The 21,511-nt window shown below is 38.1% G+C and overlaps 1 protein-coding gene across 1 annotated transcript in view; it reads right to left on the reverse strand.

The window, feature by feature from the left end:
- pibf1 (progesterone immunomodulatory binding factor 1) overlaps positions 1–21,511 on the reverse strand; it is a 78,546-nt gene that overhangs the window by 3,162 nt on the left and 53,873 nt on the right. The window contains exons 15-18 of the mRNA XM_062059287.1: positions 17,398–17,500; positions 11,646–11,776; positions 8,582–8,666; positions 4,206–4,364 (exon numbers count right to left, since the gene is read on the reverse strand). Coding sequence (XP_061915271.1) covers positions 4,206–4,364; positions 8,582–8,666; positions 11,646–11,776; positions 17,398–17,500 — 478 coding nt within the window. The remainder of the gene's footprint in view (positions 1–4,205; positions 4,365–8,581; positions 8,667–11,645; positions 11,777–17,397; positions 17,501–21,511) is intronic.

Consider the following 21,511-nt stretch of genomic DNA (forward strand, 5'->3'; position numbering starts at 1 on the left):
AAGATTGGACGTAAAATTGGTTGAAAGATTGAACACAAGATTGAACACAAGTTAGAACGTAAAATTGGTTGAAAGATTGAACGTAAGATAGAACGTAAGATTGAACGCGAAATTGGTTGAAAGATTGAACGTAAAATTGGTTGAAAGATTGAACGTAAAATTGGTTGAAAGATTGAACGCAAAATTGAACTTAAAATTGGTTGAAAGATTGGACGTAAAATTGGTTGAAAGATTGAACGTAAAATTGGTTGAAAGATTGAATGCAAAATTGAACGTAAAATTGGTTGAAAGATTGGACGTAAAATTGGTTGAAAGCTAGAACGTAAAATTGGTTGAAAGATTGAACGCAAAATTGAACGTAAAATTGGTTGAAAGATTGGACGTAAAATTGGTTGAAAGCTAGAACGTAAAATTGGTTGAAAGATTGAACGTAAAATTGGTTGAAAGATTGAACGTAAAATTGGTTGAAAGATTGAACGCAAAATTGAACGTAAAATTGGTTGAAAGATTGGACGTAAAATTGGTTGAAAGATTGAACGTAACATTGGTTGAAAGTTTGGATGTAAGATTGGTTGAAAGATTGGACGTAAAATTGGTTGAAAGATTGAACGTAAAATTGGTTGAAAGCTTGAACGTAAATTTGGTTGAAAGATTGGACGTAAAATTGGTTGAAAGATTGAACGTAAAATTGGTTGAAAGCTTGAACGTAAATTTGGTTGAAAGATCGAACGTAAAATTGGTTGAAAGCTTGAACGTAAATTTGGTTGAAAGATAGAACGTAAAATTGGTTGAAAGATTGAACGTAAGATTGGTTGAAAGATTGGACATAAAATTGGTTGAAAGATCGAACGTCAAATTGGTTGAAAGATTGAATGTAAAATTGGTTGAAAGATTGAACGTAAGATTGGTTGAAAGATTGGACATAAAATTGGTTGAAAGATCGAACGTAAAATTGGTTGTAAGATTGAACGCGAAATTGGTTGAAAGATTGAATGTAAAATTGGTTGAAAGATTGAACGCAAAATTGGTTGAAAGACTGAACGTATGATTGGTTGAAAGATTGGACGTAAAATTGGTTGAAAGATTAAACGTAAAATCGGTTGAAAAATTGAACGTAAAATTGGTTGAAAGACTGAACGTATGATTGGTTGAAAGATTGAACACAAGATTGAACATAAAATTGGTTGAAAGCTTGAACACAAGATTGAACATAAAATTGGTTGAAAGATTGAACACAAGATTGAATGTAAGATTGGTTGAAAGATTGGACGTAAAATTGGTTGGAAGGTCGAACGTAAAATTGGTTGAAAGATTGAACACAAGATTGAATGTAAAATTGGTTGAAAGATTGGACGTAAAATTGGTTCAAAGATTGAACACAAGATTGAATGTAAAATTGGTTGAAAGATTAAACGTAAAATCGGTTGAAAAATTGAACGTAAAATTGGTTGAAAGACTGAAGGTATGATTGGTTGAAAGATTGAACACAAGATTGAATGTAAAATTGGTTGAAAGATTGGACCTAAAATTGGTTGGAAGATCGAACGTAAAATTGGTTGAAAGATCGAACGTAAAATTGGTTGAAAGATTGAACGTAAAATTGGTTGAAAGATTGGACGTAAGATTGGTTGAAAGATTGAACACAAGATTGAATGTAAAATTGGTTGAAAGATTGGACCTAAAATTGGTTGGAAGATCGAACGTAAAATTGGTTGAAAGATCGAACGTAAAATTGGTTGAAAGATTGAACGTAAAATTGGTTGAAAGATTGGACGTAACATTGGTTGAAAGATTGAACACAAGATTGGTTGAAAGATTGGACATAAAATTGGTTGAAAGATCGAACGTAAAATTGGTTGAAAGATTGAACACAAGATTGGTTGAAAGATTGGACATAAAATTGGTTGAAAGATCGAACGTAAAATTGGTTGAAAGATTGAACGTAAAATTGGTTGAAAGATTGAACGTAAAATTGGTTGAAAGATTGGACGTAAGATTGGTTGAAAGATCGGACGTAAAATTGGTTGAAAGCTTGAACGTAGAATTGGTTGAAAGATTGAACACAAGATTGAATGTAAAATTGGTTGAAAGATTGAACGTAAAATTTGGGACCCTAACCCTAACATTAATGGACATATAAAATGTTAAGATTGTAGCCAAAGGCGAATTTCCATCTGCAGTGCCCTGCAGGGTGGATGTATATAGCAGGGGTTCTTAACCTTTTTGACCTCGGGACCCAACTTTTCCTATACAGAGGAGCCCGGGGACCACTCCAATATTAACACTAATTTAGTCATTTTATTCTTGATTTTGATCCTATTCAATAATTATATCTAACCTACTTGCAGTTTTACTACCCTGTCAAATGATATGAAAACATGTGTTAATCACAAAGATTATATTATTAATTTAACAAATAAACCTTAAGCTTAGGTCAGGCCGATTTGAAAAAGAAGTACTAACCAAATAAACAATACATTTACATACAATATGTTGTGCTAAAATAAATACATTAATAATACATATGTTTCTTAACTAAATTGTCAATAAATTTAAAGCGCAAATGAAAATACAGCTTCACCACTTTAGTCATACATTTTGCGCTTAAGACATTTCTCTATGACATTAGCGCCAGACTTCTTCTGTTTCTTTTACATTGTCATTACTGCCACAAGTGGTGGAAAAGTGTATTACAACTGAGTACCGCTGCTGCCTATACGGACCACAGCTGAAAAACACATATATTACATTCTAGGGGGGCACTCGTGGCCCAACACTGGGCCCCGGCCCTATGGTTAAGAAACACTGGTATACAGTATACGCCATCAACATGCGGGGGACCTTCTCTTCGCAAAGAATTAGCCTAGGGCTCCCACAACTTCAGCGTTATAGTGAGTTGATTTTTCATGCTCATTTTTTATTTTGCTGTTTCTATGTGCCACACGTGGAAAGCCGGTCCGTGAACATAATGCGTACATTAAAGCGGTCCTTGGTGGGAAAAAGGTTGGTGACCACTGGTCTATATAATATGTATTGCTGTACATTTTGCTCACTTCTAACCTACTTTCTGTGTTTGTGTTCCCAGACTGCAAATGAAACCACACCCCGCCCTCCCTCATCATTTATCTCGTTTTGAATGTATGTGTTAAAGACGGTCTAAAATAAACTTCACAAACATAATATAGATTCACCGGATTGATGTGGAGCTGCAAAAAATAAAAATAAAAGATGATTTCAGCAGCATTTATGTCACTGCATGCACACGCTGGTGTTAATATGTGCATGCTAAATAGATTAAAAAAAAAAAAAAAATTAATCCTACCTTCTTCTGTGTTTCCTCAAACTACGTTTTAATGTCTTTTTCCATCAAAAGTAAGCGGCTAATCTAATTTCGTACTGCTCCATCTTCCGTGTATAATGCTGTAAAGACTAGTAAACAGGTAAATATTTATTTTTAAAGACATCAGAGCGGCTTCGTAGCTTACCAAAGTCCTGCCAAAACATTTTGACAGATTTTTGAGCGCCGTGTTTAATGTTCTATATTTTCATTTAAAGTTTTGGTGTTGTTTACTGCCGTCATATTGCAGTCTACATGTATCTCTCATGTGTGACTGCCATCTACTGGTCACACTTATCTTTACACTATGTACCAAATAAAATAGCTACGAGGTCGGTCCGAAAAATAGGGTAATTAGATGACCATAGTAACTGGTATATCATCCATGAGCGCAGATTACAACCATTGAAATACTTAGTATAGTTGAAGACTTTTGGTCATTAGAAAACATCTTAAAGATCTAAAAAAATGATTTGGGAATGTCCGGCGGGCCAGATTGAAAAGCTCAACGGGCCGCATGTGGCCCCCGGCCGGGCCTTCATTTGCCCAGGTCTGCGCTAACCACTCGGCCACTGAGTAGGTGGAGTTTCCTTTATTTTTGATAAGCTTACAATGTTATTGTCATAACATATTTATCGACAAAATATACTATTTTTAGTCTTGGTGGAGAGTGCGGGGGGCGTAACAGAAAATATTTGAGAAGCACCGTCCTAAAGCAACATATAATTCCACTTTGTGACGTCAACATTTACTGGTTGCTGGAATGAAACCCAACCGTCAAAGAATGGTTTCCCCCCCTCCCTGCCAACCTGCCGTCGACCTGAGACGTGACTCACGCACGGGCGTCGCCTCGGGCCTCCACACTTACGAACACGGTGGGTTTGGGCTTGTTGGACGACTCCTCTTCCGCGGGCCTGCTGTCCTGCTTGGAGCTCATCATGTCTCCTTTGTGGGACTGCAGCGGGCTCAGAGCGTTTTCCTCTTGAGAGCGCATGCTGATCAGGACCTGCTTCATCATGGCCAACTCCTGCAGGAATACAAGTACAAGATGTTAGCGCAGACCCACATGCGGCCCGTTAAGCTTTTCAATCTGGCCCGCCGGACATTCCCAAATATTTTTTTTAGATCTTTAAGATGGAAAGTGTAGCTGCCATTATGATGTGCACTCATGTTTTCTAATGACCATAAGTCTTCAACTATACTAAGTATTTCAATGCTTGGAATCTGCGCTTTTACATGACATTTTAGTGACCAGTGTTGTCCTGATAACAATATTATTTCAATACTTTTTGGTACTTTGATACTTTTCTAAATAAAGGAGACCGGAAAAAATTGCATTATTGGCTTTATTTTAAGAAAAAATCTTAGGGTGTGGCGGACCGGTACTTTTCAGAGGCGGTATGATACAGAATATGATTATGAGTATTGCGGTACTATACTAATACCCGTATACCATACAACTAGGGATGTCCGATAATGGCTTTTTGCCAATATCCGATATGCCGGTATTGTCCAACTCTTTAATTACCGATACCGATATCAACCGATACCGATATCAACTGATATATACAGTCGTGGAATTAACAAATTATTATGCCTAATTTGGACAACCAGGTATGGTGAAGATAAGGTACTTTTTTAAAAAAATGAATCAAATAAAATAAGATAAATACATTAAAAACATTTTCTTGAATAAAAAAGAAAGTAAAACAATATAAAAACAGTTACATAGAAACTAGTAATTAATGAAAATTTGTAAAATTAACTGTTAAAGGTTAGTATTATTAGTGGACCAGCAGCACGCACAATCATGTGTGCTTACGGACTGTATCCCTTGCAGACTGTATTGAACCAGAATATTAATAACACAAAGAAACAATTTTTCTGTGTGAATGAGTGTAAATGGGGGAGGGAGGTTTTTTGGGTTGGTGCACTAATTGTAAGTGTATCTTGTGTTTTTTATGTGGATTTAATTAAAAAAAAAAACAAAAAAAAAAACAGATACTGATAATAAAAAAAACGATACCGATAATTTCCGATATTACATTTTAACGCATTTATCGGCCGATAATATCGGCAGACCGATATTATCGGACATCTCTACATACAACCCTACTAGTGACTATGGTAATGTTAAGTCACAGCAGCTCAGACGAGGTACCAAGCAGTGTGGGTGGGGAGTGTTTCCACCGAGTGTTTCCAGAGCGGCCAGTCTGAAATGCGGGTGTCAGGGACAGATGCGGAAGGAGATTTTTACAAGAAAGTTCTAAAGCTTATTGATATATCAGAGTGGTCCCCCAACCACCGGGCCGTGGCCCGGTACCGGTTTGTGGATCGATTGGTACCGGACTGCACTACAAATTTTTTTTTTTTTAAAAATATTAAAAATTTAATAAAATATGTTTTTATTAAATCAACATAAAAAACACAAGATACACTTACAATTAGTGCACCAACCCAAAAAACCTCCCTCCCCCATTTACACTCATTCACACAAAAGGGTTGTTTCTTTCTGTTATTAATATTCTGGTTCCTACATTATATATCAATATATATCAATACAGTCTGCAAGGGATACAGTCCGTAAGCACACATGATTGTATTTTTTTATGACAAAAAAAAATAAAATACCCCCTCCGTTCCGGGGGACAAATTTTCAAGCTACAAAAAGGTTGGGGACCACTGATATATCAGATTGTAGATGTTTTTTGTTTTTTTTACCCTTCGCGTTCATATTTCACTGTGTTTGTTGCATTTTTGTTGCATTTGGCTTGATTGTAAAATATGTCGATTGAGAGGGGGTGTGACGTTCATATGTTGTCAATATTCAGGGTTGTATCCTTCATAGAAACATTTAAAATTCCATTCCGTTTTTAAGGCGGTCTGTCATAATTTTTACATATACCGTATTTTTCGGAGTATAAGTCGCTCCGGAGTATAAGTCGCACCGGCCGAAAATGCATAATAAAGAAGGAAAAAAACATATTTAAGTCGCACTGGAGTATAAGTCTCAATTTTTTGGGGAAATGTATTTGATAAAAGGCAAAAACCAAGAATAGACATTTGAAAGGCAATTTAAAATAAATAAACAGACTGAATAAGTGTACGTTATATGAGGCATAAATAACCAACCGGTATGTTAACGTAACATATTATGGTAAGAGTCATTCAAATAACTATAACATATAGAACATGCTATACGTTTACCAAACAATCTGTCACTCCTAATCGCTAAATCCCATGAAATCTTATACGTCTAGTCCAGGGGTGGGCAATTCATTTTTACCGGGGGCCGCATGAGCAACCCGAGCACTGCTGGAGGGCCACATCGACAATATTTCAATTAAATTTTGCTCAATATTATTTTTGATATATACCGTAACATAAATAATAATAATAATAATAATAATTAATAATAATAGTAATACTTCAACATAGTGTGTGTAACAGCATTCCATGACTAATATAAATAAATTAACATTAATAATAAATGACAGTAAAATAAGCACACGTATGACTGAGGAGTTATAGTGTAACTTTGTGTGGTGTTTGAGTTGTCCGACTTTTTGTGTGGCCATAAACGCACCAGTGGTTTAGTGGTATGCGTGTTGGTGACAGATGACAAGTTGGTTTGTACGGCAGAAAATGACTAGTTTTTCGAGATAGAATTGTTTTACTCATGTTTTTGGTGTGGTTATGTCCGAATATAAACAGTTTTGCTCAATAAAGCGATCGATATAATTCCTGTCCTCGAAGCATCTCGATAGACGTTACAATAATTGAACGGTGTTCAATTGAACGGTGTTGACGAACACCGTTAGGGCCGCTTGTTGTCACTGTCACTCAAAGTTGCATTGCAAAATTACATAGAATAAATATGTTTATTTTGTTTAGAATTCAGATGGGATTTGATTTGGTGCGCGGCATATATTTGCTGCGCGCAGCAGACGCTTGAGCAGTGCGCAATTGCGCAGGTGCGCACCTTAGAGGGAACGTTGCTTGGCAGTCCATGTCTTGTTGAAAACACGCCATTCTTCATCAACTTTTCTCTTTTTAGCGTTTCGGGTGTAAACCGTGCATCACTTGTCGCTGCATGTGCACCTTCACTCGCAGGTTACACACGGACACACGCCCATAAATAATACTTTTCAAAATAAAAGCAGCATAGTTGTATTGCGCGCACGACTAGATGTTTTTTCAACTTTATTTTGTAATTAATGATTGCAGCTGTTCACATTCACTCACAATCACGCACACGCATACGTCCACACGGAAGTAATACAAATAAAGATTTTCAAAACAAAAGCAGCACCGTTGCATTGCACACTCGACATAGATACTTTTTTAAATTTATTTTGTAATTTATAATTGGCCTCACGCGGGCCGGACAGGGACGCACAAAGGGCCGGATCCGGCCCAGGTCTGGTCTAGTCTCTTACTTAAATGAGCTAAATAATATTATTTGATATTTTACGCTAATGTGTTAATCATTTCACACATAAGTCGCTCCTGAGTATAAGTCGCACTCCCGACCAAACTATGAAAAAAACTGCGACTTATAGTCCGAAAAATACGGTAATTCACATTTTTAGCATTCAATCAGACTTTATTGTGAGGTTTATGTTAGATTTCTTAAAAATAGATATAACGGCCCGCAAACACATTTTTTTCTCTAAATTTGGCCCCCCGAGTCAAAATAATTGCCCAGGCCTGTGTTAGCGTGTGGGACAAGTCATCATCTTTGTCATGAAAGTGTACACGTCGTCACGATTGCAGAGGGCCCCGTGAGGCTCTTTAGGGCGACCCCACGCTCAACCAGCCTCAAGGATCTTACGAGGGGAGGGGAGTTATTTCGCTGTTCTATTTATCACCCCTGAGGACATGAGCCCCGGCATGTCACACACTCTCTCTCACACACACACACACACACTGCGGTGGCATCTCAAACAGCCAGGCCGAGGAGCAGCTGTCTATGACAGGGCACATACTTCATGCAGCAAACGGCGAGGGGGACCATGTTCCCATGTGCGCGCACACATCATCTTGAAGGAATTGTTGCAACAGAGTGAGAAAACTTGTCTGGTGTGAAAAGCCTGCAGGTGTATTTTAAAAAGCAGACAAGAGGCAAACAGGCAGGACTGGCTCATTCAGTGCTCCTGGTATGCAAATGTGAAGCCGACTAAACACAAGAAGGGCTAAAACATTGAATAATTCACGTTGTGAGGGGGGGGTAGGAGGGTGTACCTCCCGATGGTTGAGGAGGCGCTCCAGATCGGCGGCCATGTTGTTCTTCACCTGCAGCAGAGCCGTCCGCTCCTTCTTCAGAGCGCTGGCGCCACCGAGAAATGTCAAAGCACAGATAGGGATTAATTCATGACTAACAGCCACATAAAATAAGCGTTCAGTTTATCGTGTTTTGTTTCGTTTGAGGGTGGAGTCTGGTCAGGATCAGCATGAGGGGGGAGAAACTATGCGTCACCATCATTTGCTAGTGACTCAACACCAGGTGAATAGACTATGACCCAGGCATGATTACTACTGGGTGACAATAGTTTCCCCTCACCGACGACAAAGACTAAAAGAGGAAGCTTTTGACCAATTGGTGTGGAGTCAGTAGTGGAAATAAAAGTGGAGCATTAAAAAGAAATGATGCCACTGTTAACAGAGCGACGTGACATTCCACTAGCTGACGTGCTAACTAGAGACTGGCGGTTAACTACTTTCCCTTGTGCCTTCTTCACATAGCTGCAGGGTCGTGCAGTCTGGGGCTTGCAAATGAGTTCATGTTTTCAGAGGACAGTGTTTTACGTACACCATTTCACCACAAAAGAAGGGAAACTTTTTTTTAGTCCAAAAATTGTTTTGGTAAGACGAATGATGGATTGATTATTTATTTGATACATAATTATAGCCAGGATAAGTATGTAGATAAACCAGATGGGGGGTGGCCGGGTTAAAAGGAAGAAGCAGATGTTATTTCCCAAAATATGAAAACTCATTAAATATAACATTTAAAAAAACAATAATAATTAAAAATATATATTTTCTTTTTATTTTATTTTTTAAATTTAATTAAACAACATTCTAAATTGGAAACTTTAATAATTATTTGGAGTTCATGAAAAAGTGGAAAGCAAAAGTGTTGCGTTTCCTAACCTCATTTTCTTCTTTTCCCCATATAAAAAAAATGTATATTTGAAAAAAAAATTTTTTATTTTATTTTATTTTATGAATTTAATAAAAAAATATTAAAATTTTGGAAACTTTAATAATTATTTGGAGTGCATGAAAAAGTGGAAAGCAACAATTGTATTGTTTCCTAACCTCATTTTCTTCTTTTCCCCACATAAAAAAACAATTAATCATTGAAAAACATTTTTTTCTTTTTTTTAAAAATTATTTAATAAAGAATAATCTCATTTTGGAAACTTTAATAATTATTTGGAGTTCATGAAAAAGTGGAAAGCAAAAGTATTGCGTTTCCTAACCTCATTTTCTTCTTTTCCCCACATAAAATATTTATATTTGAAAAAAATTTTTTTTATTTTATTTTATTTTATGAATTTAATAAAAAAATATTCAAATTTTGGAAACTTTAATAATTATTTGGAGTGCATGAAATAGTGGAAAGCAACAATTGTATTGTTTCCTAACCTCATTTTCTTCTTTTCCCCACATAAAAAAACAATTAATCATTGAAAAACATATTATTTTTTTTAAAAATTATTTAATAAAGAATAATCTAATTTTGGAAACTTTAATAATTATTTGGAGTTCATGAAAAAGTGGAAAGCAAAAGTGTTGCGTTTCCTAACCTCATTTTCTTCTTTTCCCCACATAAAAAAAATGTATATTTGAAAAAAAATCTTTTAATTTTATTTTATTTTATGAATTTAATAAAAAAATATTCAAATTTTGGAAACTTTAATAATTATTTGGAGTCCATGAAAAAGTGGAAAGCAAAAGTGTAGCGTTTCCTAACCTCATTTTCTTATTTTCCCCACATAAAAAAAAGGAATAATTGAAAAAACGTTTTTTTAAGTTTATTTTATTTTATGAATTTAATTAAAAAATATTCTAATTTTGAAAACTTTAATAATTATTTGGAGTGCATGAAAAAGTGGAAAGCAACAATTGTATTGTTCCCTAACCTAATTTTCTTCTTTTCTCCACATAAAAAAATAAATAAATAATTGAAACATTTTGTTTCATTTTATTCTATTTTTTGAATTTAATAAAACAATTATTCTCATTTTGGAAACTTTGATAATTATTTGGAGTGCATGAAAAAGTGGAAAGCAAAAGTGTAGCATTTCCTAACCTCATTTTCTTCTTTTCCCCATATAAAAAAACAATAATTGAAAAATGTTGTTTCATTTTATTTAATTTTTAATAATTTAATAAAAAATAATCTCATTTTGGAAACTTTAATAATTATTTGAAGTGCATGAAAAAGTGGAAAGTAAAAGTGTAGCATTTTCTAACCTAATTTTCTTCTTTTCCCCACTCTTGGGGGTTACCCACACATGCAGTCCTCTCCAAGGTTTCTCATAGTCATTCACATCGACGTCCCACTGGGGTGAGTTTTTCCTTGCCCGTATGTGGGCTCTGTACCGAGGATGTCGTTGTGGCTTGTGCAGCCCTTTGAGACACTTGTGATTTAGGGCTATAAAAATAAACATTGATTGATTGATTGTCTGTTCCTTGTCAGCGAGTTAAATGCATGAATGGCTCAGTTTTTTCACCAGATGCCCGACCTGACAACTTCGGAACCCATACAAAGGCAGAGACGTTGACCATTACACCATCAAGGAAACCATACGGTCATTTTCTTATAATATTGCACAACACAGCAGCAACTGCTAGCAAACTGCTCAGCCAGCATTCATATATTCGCTGCTGACCACTTATGATATTTTAAATGCAATTACTGCTAAAGAATACTTCAGGAGGTTGCCTACGGCCACAGCTGTTAATGCCAAATGAAAGAACCCCGCAGTTATTTGCTCTTGTAGACCACCCACCCGCTAACCATCGGAGACTGCCGTTAATTAAAATGAGTCGTTAATAGGAACATTTCTGTGAAGCCTTTGGTTTGTAGAGTAGTTTTAATTGGATATTGCATGGTTTGACACGGTTGCACGCACACTCCCCTCACTCACAGATTGACAAACGTGTCAAAGAGAAGGAGCTAAATCCCTTAAGGGCGAGGAGAGATGGCTGACTGCCAATGAAAGCAATTTACACAAAGTGGAACAAATATAATGATCCTACTTGCCTCAAATTAAGAGTGTGAATGTGTGTGTACCTGACGTCGTCTTCCAGCGAAGCCACGCGTTGCTTTAGCGCGTCGATCTGTCCGTCCTTGTGTCTCACCGTCTCAATCAGGTAGCTGTAGGGCTGCTGGGTCTGCTCCAGCAGCTGCTGGGCCGCTGACAACTGTGTGCACACAAACAATGGCCACTGCTGAAAATCGGACACTTTTTTAGCTTCTGAAATTTAAACGGCTGCGGGGAAAAATACTGAGCTCTTGATTAGGAGTGTCAAAAAAACAAAAAAAATAATTCAGATTGATCGCGATTCTTATTTGTAACGATTTTTAATCGATTAAAAAAATATATATATTTTTTTTATTTTAAAAAAAAGCCACTCAGACAAATCATATAGTAAATGTAGATTTACTTAGAAAAGAGAAGTGCTGGATACTTCTCTTTTTGCCTTATTTGTATTTGACTTTATTAAATGTTTGGGTAGAATTTTATTTAAAAAAAACAGTTTTCTTTTAAGTAATACAGAAATTGATCAGAGCTGTTTATCTATTATATGGAGGAATGTAGTTAATTATAAAACTGGCATCCAATGTTATTAAAAAAGTATTGATTTTGAATCAAAAATTGTTTTTAATTGAGAATCGATTCTGAATCGAATCGTTACCTACGAGAATTGAATCGAATGGTGTGGTGCCAGAAGATTCACAGCCCTACTATCTAAGGCAGGGGTCACCAACCTTTTTGAAACCAAGAGCTACTTCTTGGGTACTGATTAATGTGAAGGACTACCAGTTTGATACACACTTAAATAAATGGCCAAAAATAGCCAATTTGCTCAATTTACCTTTAACTCTATGTTATTATTAATAATTAATGATATTTACACTTAATTGAACGGTTTAAAAGAGGAGAAAACACGAAAAAAATGACAATTAAATTTTGAAACATAGTTTATCTTCAATTTCGACTCTTTAAAATTCAAAATTCAACCGAAAAAAAGAAGAGAAAAAAAACTAAAACTAAAAACTAGCTAATTCGAATCTTTTTGAAAAAATTAAAAAAAATAATTTATGGAAAAGACTTTGAAATAAGATTTAAATTTGATTCTACAGATTTTCTAGATTTGCCAGAATAATTTTTTTGAATTTTAATCATAATAAGTTTGAAGAAATATTTCACAAATATTCTTCGTTGAAAAAACAGAAGCTAAAATGAAGAATTAAATTAAAATGTATTTATTATTCTTTACAATAAAAAAAATTAATTTACTTGAACATTGATTTAAATTGTCAGGAAAGAAGAGGAAGGAATTTAAAAGGTAAAAAGGTATATGTCATTAAAAATCCTAAAATCATTTTTAAGGTTGGATTTTTTCTCTAAAATTGTCTTTCTAAAAGTTATAAGAAGCAAAGTTAAAAAAATTATGAATTTATTTAAACAAGTGAAGACCAAGTCTTTAAAATATTTTCTTGGATTTTCAAATTCTATTTGAGTTTTGTCTCTCTTAGAATTAAAAATGTCGGGCAAAGCGAGACCAGCTTGCTAGTAAATAAATACAATTAAAAATAGAGGCAGCTCACTGGTAAGTGCTGCTATTTGAGCTACTTTTAGAACAGGCCAGCAGGCTACTCATCTGGTCCTTACGGGCTACCCGGTGCCCGCGGGCACCGTGTTGGTGGCCCCTGATCTAAGGGGATTCACTTTTCTTACCTATTGGTACCTCTTTTTGTGTTTTTGGGCTCTGCATAAGTAACCTGACTCTGGCCAGATCCTTGTAGCTGGCTGAGCTCCACACAAGGATCTGGAATCGAAGGCATTGCAAACTCCTTCCAGATAGCAAAAAATAATGAACCAATCAGGATCGCCGGGCGGGGTTTCCTAGATGTGGCGTAGCGCCGAAGCGACTGTTTGATTCAAACAACAATGCAGCCCTCGCTGCGTCGTGTGCTGACATTGATTCTGCTATTGCAACTGTTTTGTCCAAACTATCCAATATTAATTCTTTAAAAGATGAACAGAGAACGGGTTTGAAGGCATTCATTGGTGGCAAGGATGTTTTGGCTCTTCTTCCGACCGGACTTAGATTTCCCAGCGTCGTGGGTTGATTTCCATGTGAGTGGTTGGAGTAGCACGTCATTCGAGATAAAGGACAAGTGCTTTATCCAATCACATACGATGATTTTTTACAAAGCCCCGCCTTCTGAAATACATCTCCTATTGAGAACTCCCAGATCAATGTGTGGAGCTCAGCCAACTACAAGGATCTGGCGAGAGTCAGGTTACTGCATAAGTCCAGAAAATGTGAAAATCAAACCATTGAGGCATGGCGGAGATATTTATAAAACAATCTTGCCTTCCTTCAAACTTCCTCCCAACGAGCCGTTTGGAATTTCCCCCATTGGTGACCTTTTTCCTCACTGTGATCGCCATATTTGGTAGAAATTTACCCGACACGCTTTGCGCGAGTCCGCCATTGTAGCCCGGCGCTGATGTCAATAAGCTCCTTCTTCATCCCCTTCCTCTTGTTGTGGGGCAGACTGGCTCGTACATGCACATGCAGCCTTGGCCGTTGCCATTTCTAATACAAACTAGGGTATAGTTCAACACTTATATCTGTCAGTAGACTCGCTATGGAAGAGATAAAAACTACAACATGACTGACAGGGAGAAGACACTGTCAAAGTGGAGGCACGTAAATTAGAGCACCCACAAAATGGAGCATCCTGAAAAGACGGCCAGAAAGCGGCTTGAAGATGGAATGTAATACATAATTATGCATATTGTGACCAAAGAACCACCATTACATGTCATGTAAACCACAAGGAAGTGCTTAAATGTAAAAAAAAAAATCTTAGTACGACCACTTTAATGCGCCTTATTCAGTTGATTCATTGTGAAGAAATAGTTTGAGGCTAGTGGAGGTTTAAATGTAGAAACACAAATCCTAATATGAGCCTTTTAGAGCTACAATAGGATGATAGTAGTTGATAGTCTCATTTAAGGACACTTAATAAAAGTATGAAGTGGAGATGCAGAGACTTCCCAGGAGGCCGAGGCAGCTTTACTTCTCAACTTCAGTCACTATCTGCTCTCAAGTCTTGGAGGGGAAACAGATAGTTGGCTTGTTGTTACACATTAAACCCGTTTTACAGCCCATGAGAGGGCGAGAAGACGCGGGCAGGAGGGGGAGGACAATAGTGGAGTCAGTCTGTGTGGGTGGTGAAGTGGTTAACACCCTTCTGCTGTGAAGAAACTGTCATTTTTCACCTTTCTTTTCATACCCAGTGACTCATAAGGTATTCCTGATGGATGCTAGTCACCTGTATAAGCTGACAGCTGAATGGCTGGTTTATTTAGCCGCCAGTGGGCCCCGCCTCTCTTTTCTCCACCGAAGCTCAAAAAAAAAAAAAAAAAGCCAAATAAAGAAGAACAATGAAAAGAGAAGTGATGCCCACTGGACAGTGGCCTTTGTGCTTTTTGCTATTTCAAATCAGACTTTTAAAATAGTAGACATGTGACCTTGTTCACACCCCGAATTAAAGTCTCTGCGCTGCACACACACACACACATTCTTGTATTTGTTACCTTCTTGAGACCTCTGGAAAATGTCTACCTCTTTAGGACCACCCTTTCTAGATATATAAATATTTGTATTTACAACATTACTAATATATACATACTATGCAAATATAAAAAAGGTAAGCTTTCAGTTATTTTATTTTTTTGGAATTTCATTATTTACTTCAAGTTATTACAGTATGTCTCTATATTTAATTTTTGGGGCCAAAGGGGGAGCACTTCAAATTTTTTACACACACTTGTTATTTCATATGTTGACCAGACGGGAGCACTTCAAATTTGTACACACACTTGTTATTTCATATGTTGACCAGAGGGGAGCACTTCAAATTTTTACACACGCACACTTGTTATTTCATATGTTGACCAGAGGGGAACACTTCAAATTTTTACACACACACTTGTTATTTCATATGTTGACCAGACGGGAGCACTTCAAATTTGTACACACTTGTTATTTCATATGTTGACCAGAGGGGAGCACTTCAAATTTTTACACACACCTGTTATTTCATATGTTGACCAGAGGGGGAGCACTATTAATACCGACACACAGTCAATTTGAAAAATGCCTCCTTTTTGGGACCACCCTAATTTTGATAGATTTCACCACCAGGGGTGCAAATGAGATCTCTATTTTGTGTTTGTTGTAATGAGCTTAAGGCCGATGACAAAGGAGTCAGGGACCACAGATGGCCCCTGTGCCGCACTTTGGGCAACCCAGCTGTAGAAGCTAACTGTTAATGGCCACTATAGTCTTAGTAGCGTAGTGTATTTGTTCATCCTATGGTCACATATAGCAGTGGTCTCCAACCTTTTTGTAGCTGTGGACCGGTCAACGCTTGAAAATTTGTCCCACGGACCAGGGGGGTGGGTGGGGGAGGTGGGGTTTTCCCCATAAAGAAATACAATCATGTGTGCTTATGGACTGTATCCCTGCAGACTGTATTGCTCTATATTGATATATAATGTATATATTGTGTTTTTTATGTTGATTTAATAAAAAAAAAAAAAAAAATATATATATATATATATATATATATTTTTTTAAATTGCTTGTGCGGCCCACTGGGGACCACTGACATATAGGACACGGGTTGTCTTACGTCCAGCACCAGAAGTCGTAAAATCAGCTGTTCACCTGGCGGGTTTTTTTCGGGGATGAATAAGGAAGTCCTTCTTTAGCTGCCATCTTATTTTATCATATATTGCTGCCTTTGCTAACCTACTCAGTGGCCTAGTGGTTAGAGTGTCCGCCTAGTGAGTTCGAACCCCGGCCGAGTCATACCAAAGACTATAAAAATGGGAGCCATTACCTCCCTGCTTGGCACTCAGCATCAAGGGTTGGAATTGGGGGTTAAATCACCAAAAATGATTCCCGGGCGCAGCCACCGCTGCTGCCCACTGCTCCCCTCACCTCTCAGGGGGTGATCAAGGGTGATGGGTCAAATGCAGAGAATAATTTTGCAATTTGTGTGACAATCATTGGTACTTTAACTTTGCACCTGTCAATGTTTACTTTTGCATGCACATTTAATCAACAAAAAAATCCTGACTTTGGAGCAATGTTCACGGACTCTAATATTTGGCTCTCTATTAGATGCAATGGTTTTCCGTATTGGGACCGTGATTTCGGCCCTAACCTGTTCACCAGTCCTCAAATGGAAGGTACTTTTCCCTGTTGATGTCTCAAGAAGGGTAGGAATACAAGAACACACACACACACACACACACACACACAATCTTCTGTGATTAGTGCTTACAGAGGATTGGAAGCGTAACCGTCAAGGTTCTTGGCCGCGCTCTCTGCCTGAGTCAACAAGTGTGACGGACAGGTACTACGGCTCCCACTTCTCACACTTTGTCGCCTGAGCTCTGCGGCGTTTGCCCCCGTCTGCACCTCCGCCCAACACGCACCTGACATTTCCGTGACAAGAGACGGAGCCGATTGCGTCGGCAAGAAGACGCGCTCCTTGCGACAATGGCGCCCGCCTGTGCCAGGTGGCGGAAGCCGGCGTGCGATAATAACTGTAACGCCGTCAAAACACCTGCAGTAAATCATCTCGGCCCTCGTAAAAAAAAACATTGGAACGTCCGCGCTGTTTGGACGGGGTGGGGGCCGTTGCAAGATAAGCAACGCGTGTTGTTGGTGGGATGAAAGTTCCAAACAAACATCCCATAATACTTTTTGTGCACCGTTTATGCGCTCACCTCTTCAGATATCTGGCCTGTTTGGGACTGGTGTCTCTCCAACTCGCTCCTCAGTGATGTGTTCAGCCTCTCCAGCTGCAGCACCCTGCGGGCCAGGTGAACACTGCGCACACACACACACACACACACACACACACACACACACACACACACACACACACACACACACACACACACACACACACACACACACACACACACACACACACACACACACACACACACACACACACACACACACACACACACACACACACACACACACACACACACACACACACACACACACACACACACACACACACACACTGGTTATCATTTGGAATGGGGAGCAAGTTTTTGATCATGACTTGTGAGGACCAGCCTTTCTACAGGTTGTGGAGGCATAATAAAAATGGTGTAAAATGTCCACTGGCCAGTTAGCTCATACGCGTCTTTAAATCTCTGCATTGATGAAGTCATGTGCTGATCATTCTTACTGGGGACCCTGGGGAAAAGACTTCATATGCTTCATGGGGGACCAAATATAAATAATTTTGCATAATTCACACAAATTTGTACGTGACTACTGAGGACCATTAAAAAAAAAAAAAAACGTTCCAAGTAAATGTGACATGATGGTCAGAATTACTGAAAACTGCTATTTAGCAGTAATGAAGTTGTCTGCAACTCCAACGACCATATATGGAAGGATGGACAATTCTGAATGTGAATCATACTTTAAGGTACCGTATTTTCCGCACCATAAGCCGCCCCGTGTTGTAAGCCGCACCTTCAATGAACGGCATATTTCAAAACTTTGTTTACCTATTAGCCGCCCCGTGTTATTAGCCGCACTTATGCTACGCTAAAGGGAATGTCAACAAAACAGTCAGATAGGTCAGTCAAACTTTAATAATATATCACAAACCAGCGTTCTAACAACTCTGTTCACTCCCAAAATGTAATGTGCAAATGTGCAATCACAAAAATAGTAACACTCAAAATAGTGCAGAGAAATAGCAACATCAATAACTCAACGTTGCTCATACGTTAGTGTCACACAACACACAAAATAAACATTTAAAGCTCACTTTCTGAAGTTATTACTCATCCACAAATCCCTCGAATTATTCTTCTTCGGTGTGCTTCACTTGTTTTTTGACACCATCTGTGATGTGGACGCGCATGCAGTTATAGATCAACAGGGACGGAGCTGCGTGAAAAAAGTCACCCGGTCTCTTCGCTCATCTTTTCTTCATCCATCCATCTCTTCGAGTTAGCTTTTATGATGACGCCGGCTGGAAATTTCTCTTTTGGCAAGGTCTTCCTTTTGAATATCACCGTGGGTGGAAGTTTCTGGCCGTTAGCATGGCAAGCTAGAACCACAGTAGGACGACTTGTCATTCCCTGTGGTGTGAATATTGACCGTACGTGTTCCCGTTGTATCCACAGTGCGGTTCACATGAATATCAAAAGTCAGTGGAACCTTGTACGCGTCTCTCTTAGTAGGAGACATTTTGTGGTCTTTACAGAAACACACAAATGAAATGAAACGTAATATCCGCGCGCTTCTTCTTCTACGGGGGCTGGTGCTCACCTTGGCGGTTGCTTACAGTAGAAGAAGAAGCGCTTCCTCCTCTATGGGGGCGGTTGCTTACCGTAGAAGAAGAAGCGCTTCCTCTTTTACGGGGAAAAAAGATGGCGGCTGTTTACCGTAGTTGCGAGACCTAAACTTTATGAAAATACATATTAATATTAATCCATATATAAGGCGCACCGGGTTATTAGCCGCACTGTCAGCTTTTGAGAAAAATTGTGGTTTTTAGGTGCGGCTTATGGTGCGGAAAATACGGTAATAATGTTTTATAATCATGCTGTATGAAAATGTCATCCTAAGGAACACTAAACCAGATTTTGTTTCTGGAAAAATATATTAGTTTTAACTAAGGATGGATACCATACAGAATCACAGTACTAGTAATGCCAGGATAACAAATGTTTCACTTTTCAAGAAAATTAATATTCTGCTGTGCAAATGTCTCACACTCAATCTAACCAGTAAACATGTTTTATGGGCCAAAGCTTAAAAATCCCTTAGGCATCTTCAGAATGGATCTGACTATCATTTAAAAAGGTTTCCCTTTAGGGGACCTGTTTTTTTGTCCCCATACTGTCAGAGGTCCCCTAGAGGTGACTGTGTAAACAGAGCGATGTCCCCATTAAGTAAACATTGCCAGAACACACACACACACACACACACACGCAACCGCACACACATGCAACCACACACACAGTGAAGAAAATTCCAAAACACTGCAAGTTACCACTGGTGTTACTTCAATATTTCCCTGGTGGGTTATGTAACCATGACAGATGAGATCAATATGAGCTTTTTAGCCGCTTTGTGTTGACTCGCTATCAAAAAGTGAGCGCAGACTATGAAAACACACGCATGTAAGACAAGCCACAACATTGTGAACGATGGCAGCACTGCAAACACTGAAATCTAAGTTAGATGAAATATCTCAAATAAGGGTGATATTTGCTTATTTTCTGTCTGATAAGATAATTCTTCTCACTAAGCAGATTTGATGTTAGAGTGTTTTACTTGTTTTAAGTGTTTTAGTCCTAAATGATCTCAGTAAGATATTACAGCTTGTTGCTGAGATTTGATGACCTACACTACCGTTCAAAAGTTTGGGGTCACCCAAACAATTTAGTGGAATAGCCTTCATTTCTAAGAACAAGAATAGACTGTCGAGTTTCAGATAAAAGTTCTCTTTTTCTGGCCATTTTGAGCGTTTAATTGAGCCCACAAATGTGATGCTCCAGAAACTCAATCTGCTCAAAGGAAGGTCAGTTTTGTAGCTTCTGTAACGAGCTAAACCGTTTTCAGATGTGTGAACATGATTGCACAAGGGTTTTCTAATCATCAATTAGCCTTCTGAGCCAATGAGCAAACACATTGTACCATTAGAACACTGGAGTGATAGTTTCTGGAAATGGGCCTCTATACACCTATGTAGATATTGCACCAAAAAGCAGACATTTGCAGCTAGAATAGTCTTTTACCACATTAGCAATGTATAGAGTGTATTTCTTTAAAGTTAAAGGCCTACTGAAATGAATTTTTTTTATTTAAACGGGGATAGCAGATCTATTCTATGTGTCATACTTGATCATTTCGCGATATTGCCATATTTTTGCTGAAAGGATTTAGTATAGAACAACGACGATAAAGATTGCAACTTTTGGTATCTGATAAAAAAAAGGCTTGCCCCTACCGGAAGTAGCGTGACGTAGTCAGTTGAACATATACGCAAAGTTCCCTATTGTTTACAATGATGGCTGCATGAAGTGAGAGAGATTCGGACCGAGAAAGCGACAATTTCCCCATTAATTTGAGCGAGGATGAAAGATTTGTGGATGAGTAAAGTGCAAGTGAAGGACTAGTGGGGAGTTGAAGCTATTCAGATAGGGAAGATGCTGTGAGAGCCGATATTCAGCTGGGAATGACTACAACAGTAAATAAACACAAGACATATATATACTCTATTAGCCACAACACAACCAGGCTGATATTTAATATGCCACAAATTAATCCTGCATAAAAACACCTGCGTGTTTGTTATGCTAGCTCCTAGCTCCTCTGCTAGCTCCATAGAACACGCCAATACAATTCAAACACCTGATCAACACACACAATCACTCAGCCCAAAAGACCGTTCACCTAACCCAAGGTTCATAAAGCTTATATATTTTAAAAAAGTTACGTACATACGCAAAAAAAAGTTGCGCACATACGGTCAAGCGATCAAATGTTTAGAAGCCAAAGCTGCATACTCACAGTAGCACGTCTGCGTCTTTGTCATCCAAATCAAAGTAATCCTGGTAAGAGTCTGTGTTGTCCCAGTTCTCTACAGGCGTCTGTGTATTGAAGTCAAAAGTCCTCCTGGTTAGAGTCTCTGTTATCGGAGTTCTTCCATCTTGACTGCATCTTCCGGGAATGTAAACAAAGAAGCGCCGGCTGTGTACTGTTGTTGCTGACTACGTTCGAAAAATACGTCCATTTCGCACCGACAACTTTCTTCTTTGCTTGCTCAGCTTCCTTCTCCATAATGCAATGAACATG

This window comes from Entelurus aequoreus, linkage group LG09 (assembly GCF_033978785.1).
Source record: "Entelurus aequoreus isolate RoL-2023_Sb linkage group LG09, RoL_Eaeq_v1.1, whole genome shotgun sequence".
In the NCBI taxonomy this organism is placed as follows: Eukaryota; Metazoa; Chordata; class Actinopteri; order Syngnathiformes; family Syngnathidae; genus Entelurus; species Entelurus aequoreus.